The sequence below is a fragment of the Buceros rhinoceros genome, unplaced genomic scaffold (genome assembly GCF_000710305.1).
Source record: "Buceros rhinoceros silvestris isolate BGI_N320 unplaced genomic scaffold, ASM71030v1 scaffold19225, whole genome shotgun sequence".
NCBI lineage: Eukaryota > Metazoa > Chordata > Aves > Bucerotiformes > Bucerotidae > Buceros > Buceros rhinoceros.
The window spans coordinates 1-17,502 of NW_010413630.1; the positions used below are offsets into that span (position 1 = coordinate 1).

Here is a 17,502-nt window from a genome sequence, read left to right on the forward strand (position 1 = left end):
ATCACCCTATGGAAAAGAAAAGGAAAAATGGAGAGAATTCTCACTCAGTTCTCAGTATCTTTAATAAACCTAGTCAGTCATGGTGCTGAGGGAACTGTAAACCTAGAATTAACATCTTTTTACAAGATGTCCTTTTGTTAACACTGGATAACAGGAACAAAATGAGTCTTTTGCAAGCTTGCTCTGTACTCTCTTTGCAAGAATGGGAAGCCAGTTAAGGTATTTATACTACACATTTTCCATTGTTATTTCTGTCTTTACTGATTTTCTGTTCTGTTTTTACTAGAGCTTTTTAGATTGCGTGGCCTAATAAATTCATTTTTACATTTTAAAGAATTACCTGTATAGCCCGCGGGTAGAATTTCAAAACTATATCCCATAAAATTTTGTTATAAATGATTATCAGTGTTACTTACGTGTCTTATCCTGCAATAACGACATGCATACTGCCTTAGGGATGGGATCCGCAAGGTGGCAAATGTTTCAGCACCTAGTAAAAGCAGATTGAACTCAGAATGTGTTAGAAACTACTTCTTTATGCATGCTATTTATGCAGTCTGTAACTTTTTTTAACATAGTAGTTGTCTGCATAGTAGAGAGTTTTGGACAGCAAAGTATGATGATAAGTAAAATATTCTAGCTTTTTGTAATCATTGGCAAGATTAATTTCTTTCCAATATGTGGGGGAAGTGGTATAGTGCTCCTCTGCTTCTGAATGTAGTAGAGTTAAGAAGGCATGTCTCCTTCAGTCAATACAGTGAATCCTTAGGACTTCAGCATCCTGTGCTCTAATTAATTACATCCTGTGCTTCACTCCCAATTAAGGATTTTTCCATTGGCAAAGTGCTACTTTTCCCTAAGTACTTCCTTTTTAAAAAACAAAAAACCCAAAAAGACAACTAGATTTACAAATAGTTTAAGTAATTTCTGATACTTGCAGCTGGGTTCCCACCAAAGCTTCTCTGCTGTCTCAGGTTGTTTCAGGATTCCTCTCCATAAAGGGAGAGGGCAGGCGGAGAGGGTGGAAATGGCTGGCAACTGGTGCATCTGGTTTTTAAAAGAAAAATTAAATCTCTAGTAGACATTTGGTGACACATTTTAATCTCTTTAGATTGATAAGCCATTCTTTTACGATAGTTTGACATTTCAGCAATTTCTACAGTTAGGTATATAAGGGGACTAATCTTCCACTCTACTGTGTAAATTATATTTTATCACTCTTCTTTCCATTTTTTTATGTCAGGTTATGTTTAGATTCTGTTCTCACTATTTTAAAATAACATAATTCAGAAAATCTTTTTTTTTCCCCCTCAAATTAGGTTCCACATTAATAAATTTCTAAGTTGACTTCAGAACTGACCTTCTCATTTTTTAGATTGGTATTCCCTTTCTCGATTTTTCGTGGAGTTAATGTCTCAGGACTGAGCTTTTGGAAGAAGTTTGTGTGAAAAATGGCACAGCACTTTGTGATAGTTAAGGAAAATGCAATAAAATACAGAGAAATTATTTTCTGCTTAGAAGTTTTTTGCAACTATGCCACAAAGTGAAAATCAAACATGATGGTGATTGGTTGCATGATTAACTTCAGTGCACATTTACAGCAATTAGTTCTGTTTTGCTGTAGAGTCTTGCCTGAGTCATAAATCCTTTAGGATTTGCTGAACATCCTGAAAAAGTGAGTGAAAATTAACATGACTTTTTTTTTTTTCCTCTGACAGCAGTTTAATGACAAGTTCTGGTTCATCTGATGACATCGATCAGGAAGAAATCCAGCTCGCTTTGCAGGCTGCTAAAATTGCCACACGAGAAAAGATCAGATCCAGATTTCATGGCAGTAATGATCTTATTCACCGCCTTTTTGTCTGTATCTCAGGTATGAGAGTAGCCTTTTGTTCTGAATGTAAAAACTGTTCATCTTTATTTTGGTGCACATAAAGTTATAGTAGAAGGGACTAGAGATGAAGTTGCAGTTGCAGAGTGGTCTAGAAGGACCTGTTACCTGATAGAAACTTTCAGAATCAGAGAAACAAATGTCTTAGACTTGTAGGGAAGAAGAGTTTGGGCATGCAACAGGTTTAACTTTGTAGTGCCCATTTTTTCTTGGTAATGCCCTATGTGTTCAAGGGAGGAAATGTGATGCAGCAGTTGTGTTTTGACACAAAAGGAATCTCTTGGTGTTTCTCTTGGTGACAAAGGACAAGGAAGATACGTGTCGAATTGCAGGTAGCTTAAAGGCTAGAATGTAACTTGGCCATTATGGAAAATTAGTTTCATTAAATGTTCAGGTTTTATTCCTAACATGAGCAAGTGATCGTGTTCAAGATAAGTACGAGCCCGTTACTGGTAGCGACAGGCAAATTCAAATAGTTTTTCAAAAGGTGGTGTAATAGTCTAGTAACGGTTTACCCATTTTCTCAAACTCATAGGTGTCGCTGACCAGCTGCAGACAAACTATGCTAGTGATCTGAGAAGTATCTTAAAGACCTTGTTTGAAGTTATGGCAACCAAACCCGAAACAGAAGACAAGGAAAAGCAAAAGAAAGGTGAAGAGATACAAACACTTGGTTTGTGTAGTGAATTTTGCTGGTAGCCCCATTGGGATCCATGAACAATTTGACAATAATTTCCCTAACATTTTGTTAACTTTTTGACAGGACTCGTTGCACAGTGATTTGACCTAAGTTTAAAACATGGAAACAGACTGTGAACAGGTTGAAGTCTCTGGAAGTATGTCTTAAGGCAAATGTTGAGTGCACTGATGCACTTCAGAGTGCGTCTGCTTCTTTTCATATTTCTCTGTATAATAGAACAGTGTTTGTAGCCCGTATAGTCATAACATAATATGTACAGGGTATGGAACAGGGTTTGGACTTCATAGATTTTTTTCTTTTTTTTTTTTTTTCTTCCCACTGGTATTGTTTCACACTGGACACATTGTAATTTACCAAGATGTGTATCTTTGGTTCTGCAGTTTAAATGGCTATGTAAAAAGAGCACTCTGTAAGATGAGGATGCTTAGTAAGGTGCTGAAATCTGGCCTGTCTTAAAGAAATTGCAAATGCAAAATTTGGCTTCAGAATAGAAAAAATGTCTCCTTTTTGAACTCTAGATAATTGCGATAATGGAACCAGAACTAGATCATGAGCCAGTGCAAGAAGTTTTTTTTCTCTGTCACCATTTTGATTATTACTTTTTCAGAGGCAAGTCTGCTAACTTATCTAAAAATAACCATGTCAGCCCAGCAAGACTGCAATTGTCTTTGTCCTTTGTTATGATTAGAACTATCAGCCTCTGAAGGTGATCAGAGCTCTTTCTTTTTTTCTATCCCTTTCCTCATGATTGAAGACTTTTGCTTTCCCTTTCTCCTGGCTTCATTTAAAAGCATTGGTGACTTTATACGAAACACTAAGTTAAAAGTTGTTTGAAGTTAGCAGAAAATCCTCCGATCCAACACAACTCTGCAGTGGGATAATGCACAACATGTATTACAGTTCTCTAATATTAGGTTTTTTTCACTGGCAAAACCAAAATTGGAGTTAGAACCACTACAGAATGGAGAGGATCGAAGAGCTCCTGAGCATTCAAATAAGTGTAAAGAAACTGGAGCTGTAACAAATTATCACTAGGAAATACATGTTAGTCAACAGTACTTGGTTCGAATAATTTTTAATGGATGAACTGTTACATTAAAAAAAAAAAAAGGAAAGAGGTGCCAGCAAAAGTAAGCATAAACAAAATGAGCAAATAAGTCAGGAACTTTTGGAATAATGTGTGTGATTCACCCAGGAAATCGCTGATTGTTCTCAAAATCTGCTTTGTAAAGGATCCAGGTTAAGAATTGGGAAATAACTTACAGGATGTAGCTGAACTGCTAGAAGTGAGAAGGCTGCATTAGTGGTTGTCATTATCAAGAAGGATAGAGGAAAATTTGAAACCACTGTTTGTGGTGGGGTAAAGAAAAAAAAAAGTCTGAGAAGATACCTATAGATGCTACTGTAATCTAATCCCAGAAGTCCTAACATGAATTAAGTGCAAATTGGAAAAATACTAATTTGAGTACGTTTTGTTTTACAGTCAATCAGGGTTTAAGGAATGCAGCACTAGAAGACTGTGCTTTATGTCAAGAAAGTATATCATCCTCAGAACTTGCAGCAAAAGCCAGAGATGGGGACTTCGAAGGTACTTTTTTTTCCTGAGAACTAAAATGAGACAACACTGATGTATAACAAATAATCATTAAATTGAAAAGAAAATTCTTTTAAAGTCTGGCTCTGGAAAGAGATTATAAAGTGTTGTCATAGTATGGTTTAGAGACAAAATCAGATGATAAATGGAACATATTTCTTTCAGATTCTTTTCTAACAGCCTCATGAAACTCTAATCTACGAATTGTCATATCCAGTAAGAATTTCTTTGTGTCAGTGGAGGAAGGTTCTGTGTAGTAAAGGCTTTAATATAGCATATGACATTACATCTGACAAATTTCAGAGGGCTGAGTAAGATGCAAAGCCTTAAGTAAGATCTTTTCAACCGAATCTGAAGAGATCTTTTATATTGTTTGCTCTCTGTGGAGGTGCTACTTTTTCCCAAGGTGGAAGTACCTTTCATATTCCTTACTTTTGATCTAAATGTTTGGGTTATTCTTTTCACACTCTTCACCATATTACTTCAAAAAAAATTAGCTTAGGTAAGTCTACTGAGGTTATAAAAATCTCACTGAATACATGGTAAGAGTGAAGAAAAGTACATATGTACGTCTCAAAGTTTTGGTCAGGATTCAAGCATTTGAGAGCTCCAAAGTTTGTCTTTCTGTCTTTTTAATCTGAGCTGTTGTGGCAATGCTTAGGAGTCAGTTATGGACTATAGCCCTAGTATGCTAAACACTGTATAAAAAATGGATTAAAAGATTTCAGAGCACTTGCAGTCAAAGAATAAGAAAAGAGAAAGATGTATGAGATGGAGCAAATAATAAAGCAATCAGCTTTGATCTTCAGGGTTAAGTGGTTGTTTCAGCCCACCAAGAGCCCAATTATCGAAGTGGTGGTATCTCTGTGGTCAAGTGAGAAATACAAGACAACCATCAGCTCTGAAACTGTATCTGAGCTTCCCGGAAATTCAAGTGTGCAGTAATTTCCCTGTGCTTTAGAACTTTGATCTGTCGTTGTCTGTTTGTCCACAGACACTACACTTCCTCCAGTGAGAGGCTTTGAATGCAGGATGACTGAGAACTGAGTGATAAGCAGTGTATGTCTCTGCTTGTATGCAAAGTGAGGTGACCAACAGACAAAAAAAATTGGTTCACCGCATTTGTAATAAAGATCAGGAATCATGGGGAGTGGCTGAAAAACCTCTTAAAGATTAGGGTTTAGAGCACTGCTACATATTTGTAAGGGGGGGGGTCGTGCTTACATAAAACCCATGGTTTGCTTCCTCACCCTTCTTCTGCAACTACAGGCTAAACGATCTCAAATATAATCTATTTATTTAGAACAGCAGGGCTAATTCATGTGTAATGCACTGTAGCAATATTATCTCTTCTGGAGGAAGGTGATTTGGTGGCAGATAAAGAACTATTCAGTAGTCCTTTTAATTGATTTTTCTATTGTGCTGTAATTCAGAATGTCACAGAAGGTGCAGTAAAGAACAAATCTTTAAGCAAAATCCTTACTATGTATAGGCCATATTGGAAAAGAATGCGAGGTATTATTCATTCTGTACGGTTTCAGTTCATATTCTTTTGTTTTGAATCAATGCCTTATGCTGTCAGTGAATTTGACTTGCAGAACTTTGACTGAACTGCAGGATGCTGAATAACCTTCTCACAATGGATGTACGTTTTGTCACGGCAAAGTCACTTCACTTCCCTGCCATGGAATTCAGCTTTTAATGTTCTTCACTTTTTCATAGCACCTTCTATTGGCACAGGGAAAGTTTTATGTCTGGAGAAGTGCAGCCTATGAGATGTTATTTATTGAAATAGAGGACAACAGACTGGGTGCTTAGGTGATGCTATGGCTGCGTAGGAGTGCAGTAAAGGGGAATCATTGGAGTTACAAGGGCGTCTGCAGCACCTAGGCAGCACGAATCAGTTATGTCTCTGCCCTACCTGATTGGTAGAACCCAACCTGTAGTATTAATAGCATGTACAGATAAGTACAGCAAAACCAGTCTCCTGCCTGCGCCTTTGTTCTGAAATAGGTGTTTCACATATGCCCGTGTGATGGAAAGCAAAGCCCGATGGGATAACTAAGCCCCTTTTGAATAAGCGGACCCGAATGCCAGAATGAGCTCAACTGCCTTGGCACGAAGTTTTCCCTTGTTAACGCATCTCTAAACAGAGCCAGTCAGCCAATACTCCTGCAGGTACTCTGCTTTTGATACCCATTCTTCTTGCTTACTGGGAAGACTTGGGCATATCTGAATTAACCTCCTTGAGGGCTTTCTCTGAGAGTCTTATTTGGCCTGTGTGTAAGTGCTTATGCTGTAAATATCTACTTGCACAGATCAGTACAGCTCCTCTGACTGTGTAAACTAACTGGTGCAGTCTGCTGTTATTTAACCTTTGAATTTGCTGGTGGGCAGGAATTTTCTGTATCACAAAGACACAGAGGGTTCTGGGGAGCACAGAGATGACCTCCACCTTCCAAACCAGAACAAACCACAAACGGTCTGCAAAAAGGGGCATCTAAAGTGGGTCAGTTTGTTGACTTTGTGGGAACAATAGAAAGATCTATTCTGTCCTCTCACCTCCAATATGTTCCAGGTCCCTGTCCTTTCAGGTCACAAGTTGTCATTGCTGGCAGTGCTGTATGGACTTTTTTTTTTTCTACTGAGGTAGGCAGCGATAACTAATGGGATACATGATTTTTGCTATCACTAAGGCATCCAGCATGAGGCATATAGACTTACAGTGGTGTTTTAACCTCAGCAGCCGTGTGCCTTTTTCCCCCTTGTAACACTGTGGAAGCAACAGTCCTTGACTTTGAGTGATGTTTGGGTGCAGGTGGAAGAAGTCTGGTGGTTAAGGCAACCTTTCCTGCATGAACATTGTGCCCTATTTCTTGTAGCAAGCCTGATGGGTTTGTCCTCCAGGGCAAATCTAGTACAGTGCACTTATACCTGTAAATGGTATAATTTAATGGGGCATTTGGGGCATTGCCCCAATCTGTTGACAGCATTGCACCAAAATTAATTATATCTTTTTCCATACATTATTTCTACACTTCGGGTCACTCTTCATGATTTCAACTGAAAGTGAAAACAATTTAAAGCAAATGAGCGGTAGCTCCTCCCTTCTGCCATTGTGGCAGAAAATGAGCATGTATCAAATTGAGAAAGTCCAGCAAGCCACCTGCCAGGAAAGCTTTTATCAAATATATTGCTCTTACCAAAAGTACTAAGTGTTTAAGACTGCATCCAGTCAATGATAAAAAAAGGCAAAACCAGCAAACTGAACAAATAAACGAATAGTTTTTAAGATTCTTCTGAAGGTTCCAACCTCTACTCATATTTAAGATTAATCACTTGTTTGTCAGATTTCTCATTCTTATTGTGTATAAAACCCACCAGCTGGTCTGGGTCATAAAACAAATATGAATGTTTATTATGAGCCAACTGACATTGGCAAGGGTGCATGAGTTAAATCCTGTGACCTTCTGAAGGTCGAAATACAATAAACTACAGATTAATTTGCATTCCAAAACAAAACCATTTTTGAAAGTAGAGATGAATCTATGGTGTGTATGCTTGTCTTTGCTGGCTTAATGCTGTAGGGCTCTTTCAATGAAGCATATGTATACTTCACAGAGTATAAAAAGCACTGTATTTTCATAGGGAGAGAATGTAAAGCAAATATATTTATGTTTTCCTAGAATATAAGATGAATTATGCAATATTCCATAAGTAAGTTTTAAAAACAGTAAAATTGCATGCCATGTTTGTATGATGGAGATGGTCAGTGGGGACAAAGTTCTGTGTATAAACTCAAAGCAAATTGTAGTGGCAGCAGCTCAGAGAAAAGCATGTTGGGCTCTTTGCTGCCAGTGATGCTTACTCTGAATTGCAGTAACAGCAGGAGGGGCCCGCGTCCTGGGACCTTTCCTGGTACTGCCTTTCCCTCTGTGCCCTGCTGAGCTACAGGCCAGGGAGAAGGTTACTGGGAAGTTCCTGAGCTCCACCTTGGGACAAACCACTGCTGGATAATAATCAGTCTGTAAATGTGATCAAGCTTAAGTCCCTGCTCACTTTATTTGGGAGCATTATGTTTATCCTTCTGAGCTTGATGATTTTAATAGTGAACTTTTGGCAAATCTGAGCTTTGACCATACATGTATTTTGAGGTAATTTATTAGTCAGGAAGATTCATCTGTTGCCATTGACTGGAGGTCAATATTTTTAAATGTCTATGTCATGGCTGGCTAAGAAAGCGAGTTATGCTTCCTGTCTAGAAATAAGCATGAGACATTTAGAAATCGGAAGATTTTCTCAAGGAAAAGCAGAAAGCATTATGAAACTGTTGGTGCTCCATGGAAATATGTGCTGTAGCGTCTCATCTCTCTCTGCAGCCATGCATTTGTTTTCACTCCTTATTCCCCAAGCATCCGTACAGAGCTGCCTTGCTTGCTACCACCTAGTTATAACTCCAGCCATAATGGATTTGCTGTGGCTGCCAGTACAAACGTCTGTTTGTGCCAAATGGTGTTAGCATCTGTTTGCTGCACAACTGCACGCTATTTCTCCTTGATGCCTTTCCATCTCGTACATCATCTCCACTTTTGTCAAGCCACAAGTCCTCACTGCTCTCCAGCCAGCAGCATGAGCAAAATTCAGTAATTTATGGTCCCAAGGCTCCAGCTCTCATTCCTGTTGCAATAAGTCATCACAAGGTCAAGAAAACCCACCCATGCTGCTGTATGTGCGGAATCTAATCACTCTGAATCTAGAATTAGCTGTCAACCCTAACTGAATGCTTCAGTTTGTCTTTTGTCCTTTAGACGCCTGTGGCTAATCTATTTATAATGATGACCAGCAACACCTTCTAAATGAAACAAGTTAAAATGTTGCATGGTTCAGTGGCCAAACATACTCAGACAACATAACGTTTTCCTTATTCAGCAGCTCTGCTTACACTGTACGAGAGAATAATCTAGCATCGTTTTCCATATTGAGGCAATGTTTTATAATCAACTGCATGTATTTAATAATGCATTTAAAATTACAGGATTTTGTACAGTTGTTGGGTTGTATTGCAAGCTCCACGCTTTGTTGAAAGCTTTCTAGATTTGCACAAACTCCATCCTATAAAAGCTGTTTGACAAGGGCTGTACTTGAAGCTAGTAAGTCTGTACCTCTATTTTCTCTGTCACCCCCAAAATTTTAATCAAATATTGTTGAGGCAGAAAATTTATTTTTATTGAAAAATTTCAAGCTAACTGCAATCAACACAATCTATAGAACAAGGATAAAGATTACTTTGGTACAGTTCCTCCTAGGAATCACGTAAGTCAGAGATTTCCCAGAATGACCCGTGGAAGATTATGTGTGAAAAGGGACATAAATGTTCACCTTACTGTGGCAGTTGAAGTGTCACCTTAGTTCTCTATTTTTTCTATACCTAAAACTGTAAGAATTTACAATTCCTGCTTTCATGAGAGGAGCTCCAGCAAGCCTATCTGACCTTTTTGCAGCAGTGAGGGTAATGCACTCTGACAGCTGCAACGGTGTAAGTTCCACAGGCTGCTGCAGGAACAGCCCTCTTACAGTTAGTTTGCTGGAAGTATAATCAGGGTTATGCATGATGTGCTCTAAAATGTAATACACATCAGAGTAGGAGGAACTTTCAGTTTGAGTTCCGCGTTAGGAATATTTGATAAAAACAAGGTGCAGAAAGGGTCTGTTCTCTGAACTGTCTGACCATAACGCAAACACCATCACAAGCTTAGGATTTAATAGCTACTAGTCAACAGGGAGCTATGGCATCCATGTTTTCTGACTTGTTTTCTACCAGAGTATGGATTTGCTAAATGAGGCCTTCTGCAAGCTCCAGCAACTTTTGGGGATTATTTCCCTTCCCCACCCCCCGGCCTAGTCCTTGTGTCTCCACCACTGAATGAACTTTCTGGTCTAATGTTTGAGTCAACACTGATGATGGACCCAGGTCCAGGCTCTCTTCTCCTTGTGTTCTGGAACACAGAGATGTTCTCTTTGGTTTTGCAAGATTAGATGGGACTGCAGTAGATCTATTCCACATATTTAAGCAAAATGAATTCACACATCCTTTTTGACAGTGTTTACAGCATCTGTGATTTTTATTATGATTGTGGCTTTCTTAAAGCTCCAGTATCTTAGGATTTATGTGAGATCTTTAACTTTTGTAGAACACAAAACTTTTTTTAGGTAATGAAGTTGCAAAGATATGTAAAGGAGAATTCTGAAAGCTACAGCATAAAATGAATGAAGACTATAAAATTTCATGATTTATGGGAGATTGTAATGCAAGATTTTCAAATAGATAAGAGCTGGCAATACTCTCCTTTTTCAATGTGTGTTTCAGTCTTCACACTGTTCAATTTTATCTTGTGTCTTTTCTCTAAACTTCTTATTCAATTAAATACTTATTTTTCTGCCTTTTTCTGCCTTTTTTCTGTACGTTTTTAATGTTTTCTTCTAAAATTTATGTCTGTAGTCTCGGTCTCGTTAATCCCTTCCCTCCCTTCATCCTCCTCTTTGATGTTTGTGCTGTGGTCTTCATCCGTTTCCCAGCAGACTTCTCTTAGCTCTCGTTGCATGATAAAGCAGTGGGCCAATTAGCCCATGAACAAGGTTTTCCCTCTATTCCTTGTACAAATCCCTGAAGCACAGGCAGAGAGTGCTTCAGAGACTGGATGTCTCCATTTGCTGCTGCATGCAGAGTCAGTGGAGCAGTGGAGCCCAGAGAAGGGCTGTAACACAAAAAGCCGAGGGGTGCGGTGCAGCTGCCCTCCTTCCAGCACATCCTCAGGCTCTTACTGGAGATTTAAATTGTATAACTCACTCTGCTCCTCGCACTGGAGCTTTATCTCCTCCTGAGACTCCTCTTCAGGGAATATTTCAAAAACCCATTCTATAAAAAGCCTGATAACCAAGTGGTTAATATACGTAAAGTCAGAAAGGCTGCTCCCAAGGTTGAGGGAGATGAGGCTTGTGAAGGGGACCTAGGGGTGAGAACCTATTGCCACTGGGGCTTGCACGGGCTCAAGAAGACTGAGTTATGCAGGGTTCCATCCTCCCTGCCAGGGTGAGTGCTTCAGCTCCAGTCCAGGATTGCATTTATTTTGTAAGTGCATACTCTCAAAATGAAGCCTCTGTGCTTATATTCAGCGTAAGGGCTTTTTCTGACTCAAGTGGAAGCAAAGGCATAGGGCTAATGGCCCACGGTTTCTCGTTTTGAATGTTCCTGCGAGACTGCCCCACTGTATGATTTTGGACATTTCTTTCCTGATTTCTCCCCACGCAGACTGACTGACTGTAGCTGGGTGATGAGGATTAAAGCAATTAATGCTTGTACAGCGTTTTGAATGTCAAAAGCTGTTACATAACTAAGTGTTACTATTTGGGGGTGTGCTGCAGTGCCGCAGATCTTGGTGTGAGCAATTGGGATGTTAGGAGGGCACTGAAACCCAGAAGCAACAGGAGATGGGGCTGGCAGGGTAGCCCTGTTGAAGGGCCTTACAGTTTTTGAGTCACTCCCTGTCTGGGGGGAAATATGCCCTTTAGCTCACTCTACTGAGGTATTAATTTAGTGAATCAGCTGGCGTGGCACCAGCATGGAGATAAAGAGAGTCCCTCTAATGCGGGAGAACATTGTGTAGAGAGGGTTATACTGTTTCCGTGCACTGAGTACCACGAAGATGTGATTTATTCTTTTATGCAATTATAAAAACAAAGTTTGCAGATGAATTCATCTGCAGTCAAGTAATTCTGTAACCATAAACTATGCATTATATGACTATCACGTGTTTATAAGGTTGTCATTTGTCAGAATTAATTTGCTATTTCTCGTGGGATTTTTTTGCAATTTTTCTTTTATTTAGCACTGGAAACAATTGAATCTACAAGGTCAATTAAATTCATTTTTCAACATTGGATTTGAAGGGCAAAAATGGGGGCGGGGGTTGGGGGGGGACACCAAATAGAACAAAGCCCAAATGGTAAACACCTGAAAAGAAAGCTGCTTTCTGTTGATGAGCCCCAGAGTCTTTGTGGTGGGGTTGCATCAGCTTATAACGTGTCTGGACTAACCATGTTCTAAGGGAAGGAGTGATTGTGGTACTAGGTAGTGCAGAAGTTGCAGTTCACATTGGCATACTGCTGTTTGTACACAAAGGGCCAAGGGCCTGTGTTTTGTGGCTTTTCTGTATATATTAAAATTAGTAACTACCTGGACATGTTAGCTGCATTATAATGCAGTTGATAAAGCATCGGTGGTGAAGTAGGCATCCAACCAAACCTGCTTCCACCAGCGCTCTGTGCATTTGGAAGGGAGACTTGATGGCATGGAGCGTAACTCCCTAATTTTTGTTGTCTTTAAAATTAGTGAGAATCAACAGGACAGTTAAATCCCTGAAAACATAATCGAGACTGGGTAACCTAATGGCAGGTTTTAAATGGGAGTCTCATTATTGTCTTGGTTATTTTGTTTGGAATATATGTGATAACCTCCCAGATGGAGACGCTCCAGAGTTATCAGGCTTGACATGGTTTCAGATTAGAGATTCCTGTGAAAGTGATACGAAGTTTTCAAAATCAACATCGAAAACTGGTATTAGGAGTAAGTTTGACTGGGCCGGTTAACACGCTAGAGAGGTTGCAGAGAAGGAAAATAATTGAAAAGGAAAACCTCTGGGTTTCATTGCTATTAATGCTTTGACTTAAGCTGGCAGTCCTGCATCTCCCTGCTGCTGAAGGAGAGCCTTCCCTTGAAGTAGGAATCCGTAGCCTTATGTCCCCACAAACATTTTCTGATGAACTGTTCTGAGGGATTAGATGCAGGCTGGTATGTGCAGTCTTCTTTTTCTCACCACTTCGGTCATTTCTCTGCACACAGATTTTGGTTTTAGTTGCTGTTCCTATAGTTGTGACCTTTATCAGACCAGTTTGTTGATTAAGTGAAGATTGCTTCCTTCAGCTAGTTCAACTTTCAGTATAGTTCAGAGAAGCCTATAAAAGCTGAGTCAAGATTTGAAGTTGTCTTTTTATTAATTTGCTTTTTGAACATTTTCTGCAGTGAGTGCTATACCCTTTTTACTTTTTAATTTGAGAAATGTCGCGATGTGACAAACACATGGAAATTGGTCATGGTTATGTTTGGATAATACAGTGGAGTTTTCATTTAATTATCTTTCTGCCTGTAGTTGTAGCCCTCTTGACCTCTGCATTCGCTGCACCATATATTTGTTGTTCGATAATACGCTCCTTGAGGCAAGGATCTTGCTTGTCAGGTTTATAAATCAGCAATTGCATGGGTTGCATTCTCTAATGCTTGGAGATATGCTGTATACAGGGAACTTGGGTAAGTACATCCAGTGGTTCATGTTTGCTGTGTCCATGGATTCCTCCTGGACAGAACTTGCTTTGCCCTTCATTAGATTAACAACTTAATTAAGCAATCAGCTTACATCATTCCTACACTTGTAAATTTCGACTCTGAGGTCCTGTCAGCCCCTTGCTAGCTGGTAGCTGCAGAAGCAGCTCAACAGAAGTGAGCTTAATAGTTTCTGCTTTGCCAAAACCAAATCATTTCCCTGCTTGGCTTTTATGAGTGCTTAGGGAGCTCACAGGAGAAATAAAGAGCTGAAACATGCTGTTCAGGATAATGGTCAAATTCTTTCTCTAGGTCTTGCACTCTTGATTTTGTGGTTTTGCTGTAGTTACTGGTGACTTCCAGAAAGAATTTTAATAGTTTAGCAGACAGTAATCAGACTTCAAGTTTATGGTCTGTAGAGCTGCTTGCCTAATTGCAGAAAAGCAGTCAGTCCTTCTGTAGGCAGGGCCGGAGGGGCTGGGAATGATCTCAGCTTGTTTGGATGGCTGGTTGCATTGACAAACACACCTGTGATCCAGCTCTGCTTTTTCATAGTCTCTTGACTTCAGACTTCATTTTGTTTATCTCCTTTTTCTTGCCACTTTCTTTTAAACAGGGTATATTTCATTTTGAGTCCAAAGCTGCTGTGTGCTGTTTCAGTGCCTGCTGTGCTCTGCCCAAAGGTGGGCACCTGGCAGAGAAGGGAGGAGCTGAGCCCTCCTGGGCATCCTGAGCTCACCTAGCAGCCTGTCTGCAAAGCACCTTGAGAAACTCAGATGAAAGCAGCTGCTGTTATATTTATTCTTCTTACTCCCTTGAGGATCTGGTAGTCGCATGTTTGTTTTTATTCCCTTTTGATTTACGTTCCCTTTTGCTGCTGTGTTTCTGACAGATCCTCCTGACTGGGTTCCGGATGAAGTCTGCAGCTACTGCACTGCGTGCAAGGCTCCTTTCACAGTCATTCGCAGGAAACACCACTGCCGGAGCTGTGGCAAGGTAATGACTCAAACATGTGAGAAATTACCTACCGAAGGGAACAGCAAATGTATGTGTATCACAGAAACTCAGCTGCACAGCAAAATGCGTGCACTTGGCCACGGTTTTCAAGTCACAGGTGGTTTTGTATGTCTTGGCTATCAACTGCTTAGCTTACATTTAGAAAGCGGGGGAGGGGGAGGTTTTGACTTTTGTACAGCAATAAGCATTTGTCTGCTGAAAAGCAGAACTTCCTGTTGAGATCCTGGAACAAACACCCCAAATCCAGTCATTCTGGACTACTGCTCTAAGCAATAATGAGCCACAACAGCCTGCACTGAGAGAGATGGCAGAGCTCAGCTGCAGGGACAGTGTGTCCCTTGGAGGACCGCAGTGTGTAGGGCTGCTGCTTTTCAAGTTTGTGGGGGAGGAAGAGGGAGTCAGTGAGAATAAAGCAGTCTTGTGCCTCAGGAAGCCAGAAATTGCAATCCTGTTTCGCTCGCTTGCTGGTGTACAAGTTAAAAGGGAGACGGTAGAGAAGCTGTTTTATGAACTTTATAGTGGACTTGCAGGAGTAGGAAGATATTCACAAATACTCCTGTAGTCTTTCTTTAAAGCCAGTGGAGAGAGATGCTTCTTTTCGTTTCTGGTGGAGGTGCCTTCCCTGGAGACCTGCAGAGATAGACCAGCCTACCTTGGCTATTGTCAGTGCTTGGGCACTTGCTTCGGTCAGATTAATTGGTCATCAGGCTATGAATTGCCTGCTGAGGGCTTCCACTTGCTGTGCTGAGGAGGGTGGCGTTGCCAATACACAAAAGCCCAGCATGTGCAGTCTTTTGTCCCTTCTTTTGAAATCAATTTTCTTGCATCTGGTTCTTCGAAGGAACTAAAGTGAAATTTCCGTCTTGTTTTTCAGATCTTCTGTTCCCGCTGTTCCTCCCACTCTGCTCCATTACCTCGTTATGGTCAGATGAAGCCTGTCCGTGTTTGCACTCACTGTTATATGTTCCATGTCACTCCTTTCTATAGTGACAAAGCTGGTATCTGACATATTAAACTACTGATGTGTCTTCTGGAGTCTTACACGGACTGATAGATTTGACCTAAGCCAAGAATTAACTTGAAAGAGGGACCCCGTAAGGGCATGTAGGCTTTGACATCCATTATTATAAATTTTGTACAGACAATTTTTATTGCATTTTACTAAGCTGCTAAAGGGAAGTATGAAGTGTCTGTAGCTCTAAGGCTACAGTACAGTCTTCCATAAATTTATAACATTAATGTTACGATGCCATACGCGGAACAAATGCACTGTGTGGAAGGAAATAGGGCTCAGAGAATTGAACAAGCATTGCTACTTACCTGACGTGCTAGGAACAGAGCAGGCGGTTAACTAGTCCATCCAGCAAATCAATCCCAAAGCTCGGACACTTCTGTGCTCACTAGCATATCAGCATGACTGTGGATGTCAGCACTCTCCCTCCTGCTGCGGTTTAACTTTCCCATTGCTAGATTTTTGCTACCTGTGCTAGGATGAATTAAAGCAAAACTATTTCAAATCCATATCTGATATTTACAAAGGCAAAATTTTCACTGAATCGCATAGGAAGCACTGAATGTCCTGAACCAGTATATTTCTATCGCCTTTCATTTACTTAGCAGAGCAATAACTCCACGTTGTCTTCTAAGAATTGAGTTTTACAACTTCCAGTTCCATATTTTGGAGTTTTGGAAGTATTTATGCTAAATCGTGTTGTTAAAAGTATAAGACAGAGCTTTGGATTCTATATCAGCATTTAAAACTTCACAAACTTCAGAGGAAATGGTTACCAAATGAATGAATTAATATTAAAATACATATTTTTGAAAGAGTTTAGCAGCAAAATTCAGTAGCTGTGACAAATTATTTCTCCCATACTGAGTTTTTTAAATGTTTTTTTAAAGGGAAAATATGTAATGGTATATTCTAAAGGTCCTACAGAATGGTCAACCAGACTTGTACACATTTGGCAGAGTAACTCTGTAAAATATTGCATACTGTTACTTCACTCATGCTAACAACTCAGATGTTTGTATTTATTTGAAACACCAGGGATTAATTTTTGCCTCCACTTGGAGAGAAAAGAAATAAGACTCACATGATTCATGCTGTGATCTCGCATGCAGTTTTTACAGTAAGAGCTCCCTGAGCACTGAGGTTTCGGAGGCGTTGGGACATGCTTTGAGTTAGCCACATGAAAAGCAACACAGTGTGTGCTGTGGTTACAGAGGAAACGAGATCAAGAGCTCTTTGCTGTATCCCCTTTCCTGACTCGCAGTGTTACACACTGTGTTTCAAAGTGATAAACACAAAAAAGGATGAGGAAGTTGTTTGCGGTATCATGCTCAAGAAAGGTCATCATTCAAAATGATAAAGCGAAACTGGCCAGTGTTCATTTTTTTGTTATTTCTTTATGGGGGAGGGTGGTGAACATTCTGTTTAAGTGGTTTAATATTCAGTGTTAATGAGCCATATAAGGGTACAACAGTTTGTCACTGCTGTCGTTTTGAATCCGATGAAACAGCTTCACTTAGTTGATGTGTAATGCACAAGCCTTATGATGCTGTTTGTAGACAATGTCAGCTATGATGTGTTATCCTCACCTTATTTATTTTTAATCATTTCCCTGAAATCCTTCCCCTGGGATCCTTGAGTTGGAGTGTTGGCATTCACCAGAGTTTGGAAGGGTGTGGAGTTCGGCGATTGGTGGGAGGTGGGTGATGTGGTGCAAGCAATGATACTTATTCAGGCTTAAATCTCAGGCTTCACATTGCAATGATTATTACAGTTTTATTTTTAGAAAAAAACCCAACAAGTTTAGTGCTTCTTTTATAGGATACAAAATAAAACAAACTTCCATTGTGAAATAAATATGCACAAAAAGTTGCTTCTGTGAAAAAGAAAAAGAGAATCTTATTTAGTGGAC

General features: G+C 39.9%; 1 protein-coding gene across 1 annotated transcript; it reads left to right on the forward strand.

Moving 5' to 3' along the window:
* Positions 1-1,717: 1,717 nt before the first annotated feature.
* Positions 1,718-16,085, forward strand: LOC104494050 (lateral signaling target protein 2 homolog). Its single transcript, XM_010136833.1, has 5 exons — positions 1,718-1,873; positions 2,427-2,543; positions 4,075-4,179; positions 14,454-14,557; positions 15,453-16,085. Exons 1-5 carry the CDS (start codon positions 1,726-1,728, stop codon positions 15,582-15,584), a joined length of 606 nt encoding a protein of 201 aa, XP_010135135.1. The 5' UTR covers positions 1,718-1,725; the 3' UTR covers positions 15,585-16,085.
* Positions 16,086-17,502: the final 1,417 nt, after the last annotated feature.

Bases quoted from the DNA above. Each gene is read 5' to 3' on its own strand.
- LOC104494050 (XM_010136833.1), top strand. From the start codon at position 1,726: ATGACAAGTTCTGGTTCATCTGATGACATCGATCAGGAAGAAATCCAG. The intron at 1,874-2,426 runs GTATGAGAGTAG...TCAAACTCATAG, and splicing joins CCTTTTTGTCTGTATCTCAG to GTGTCGCTGACCAGCTGCAG. The intron at 2,544-4,074 runs GTGAAGAGATAC...TTTGTTTTACAG, and splicing joins CAAGGAAAAGCAAAAGAAAG to TCAATCAGGGTTTAAGGAAT.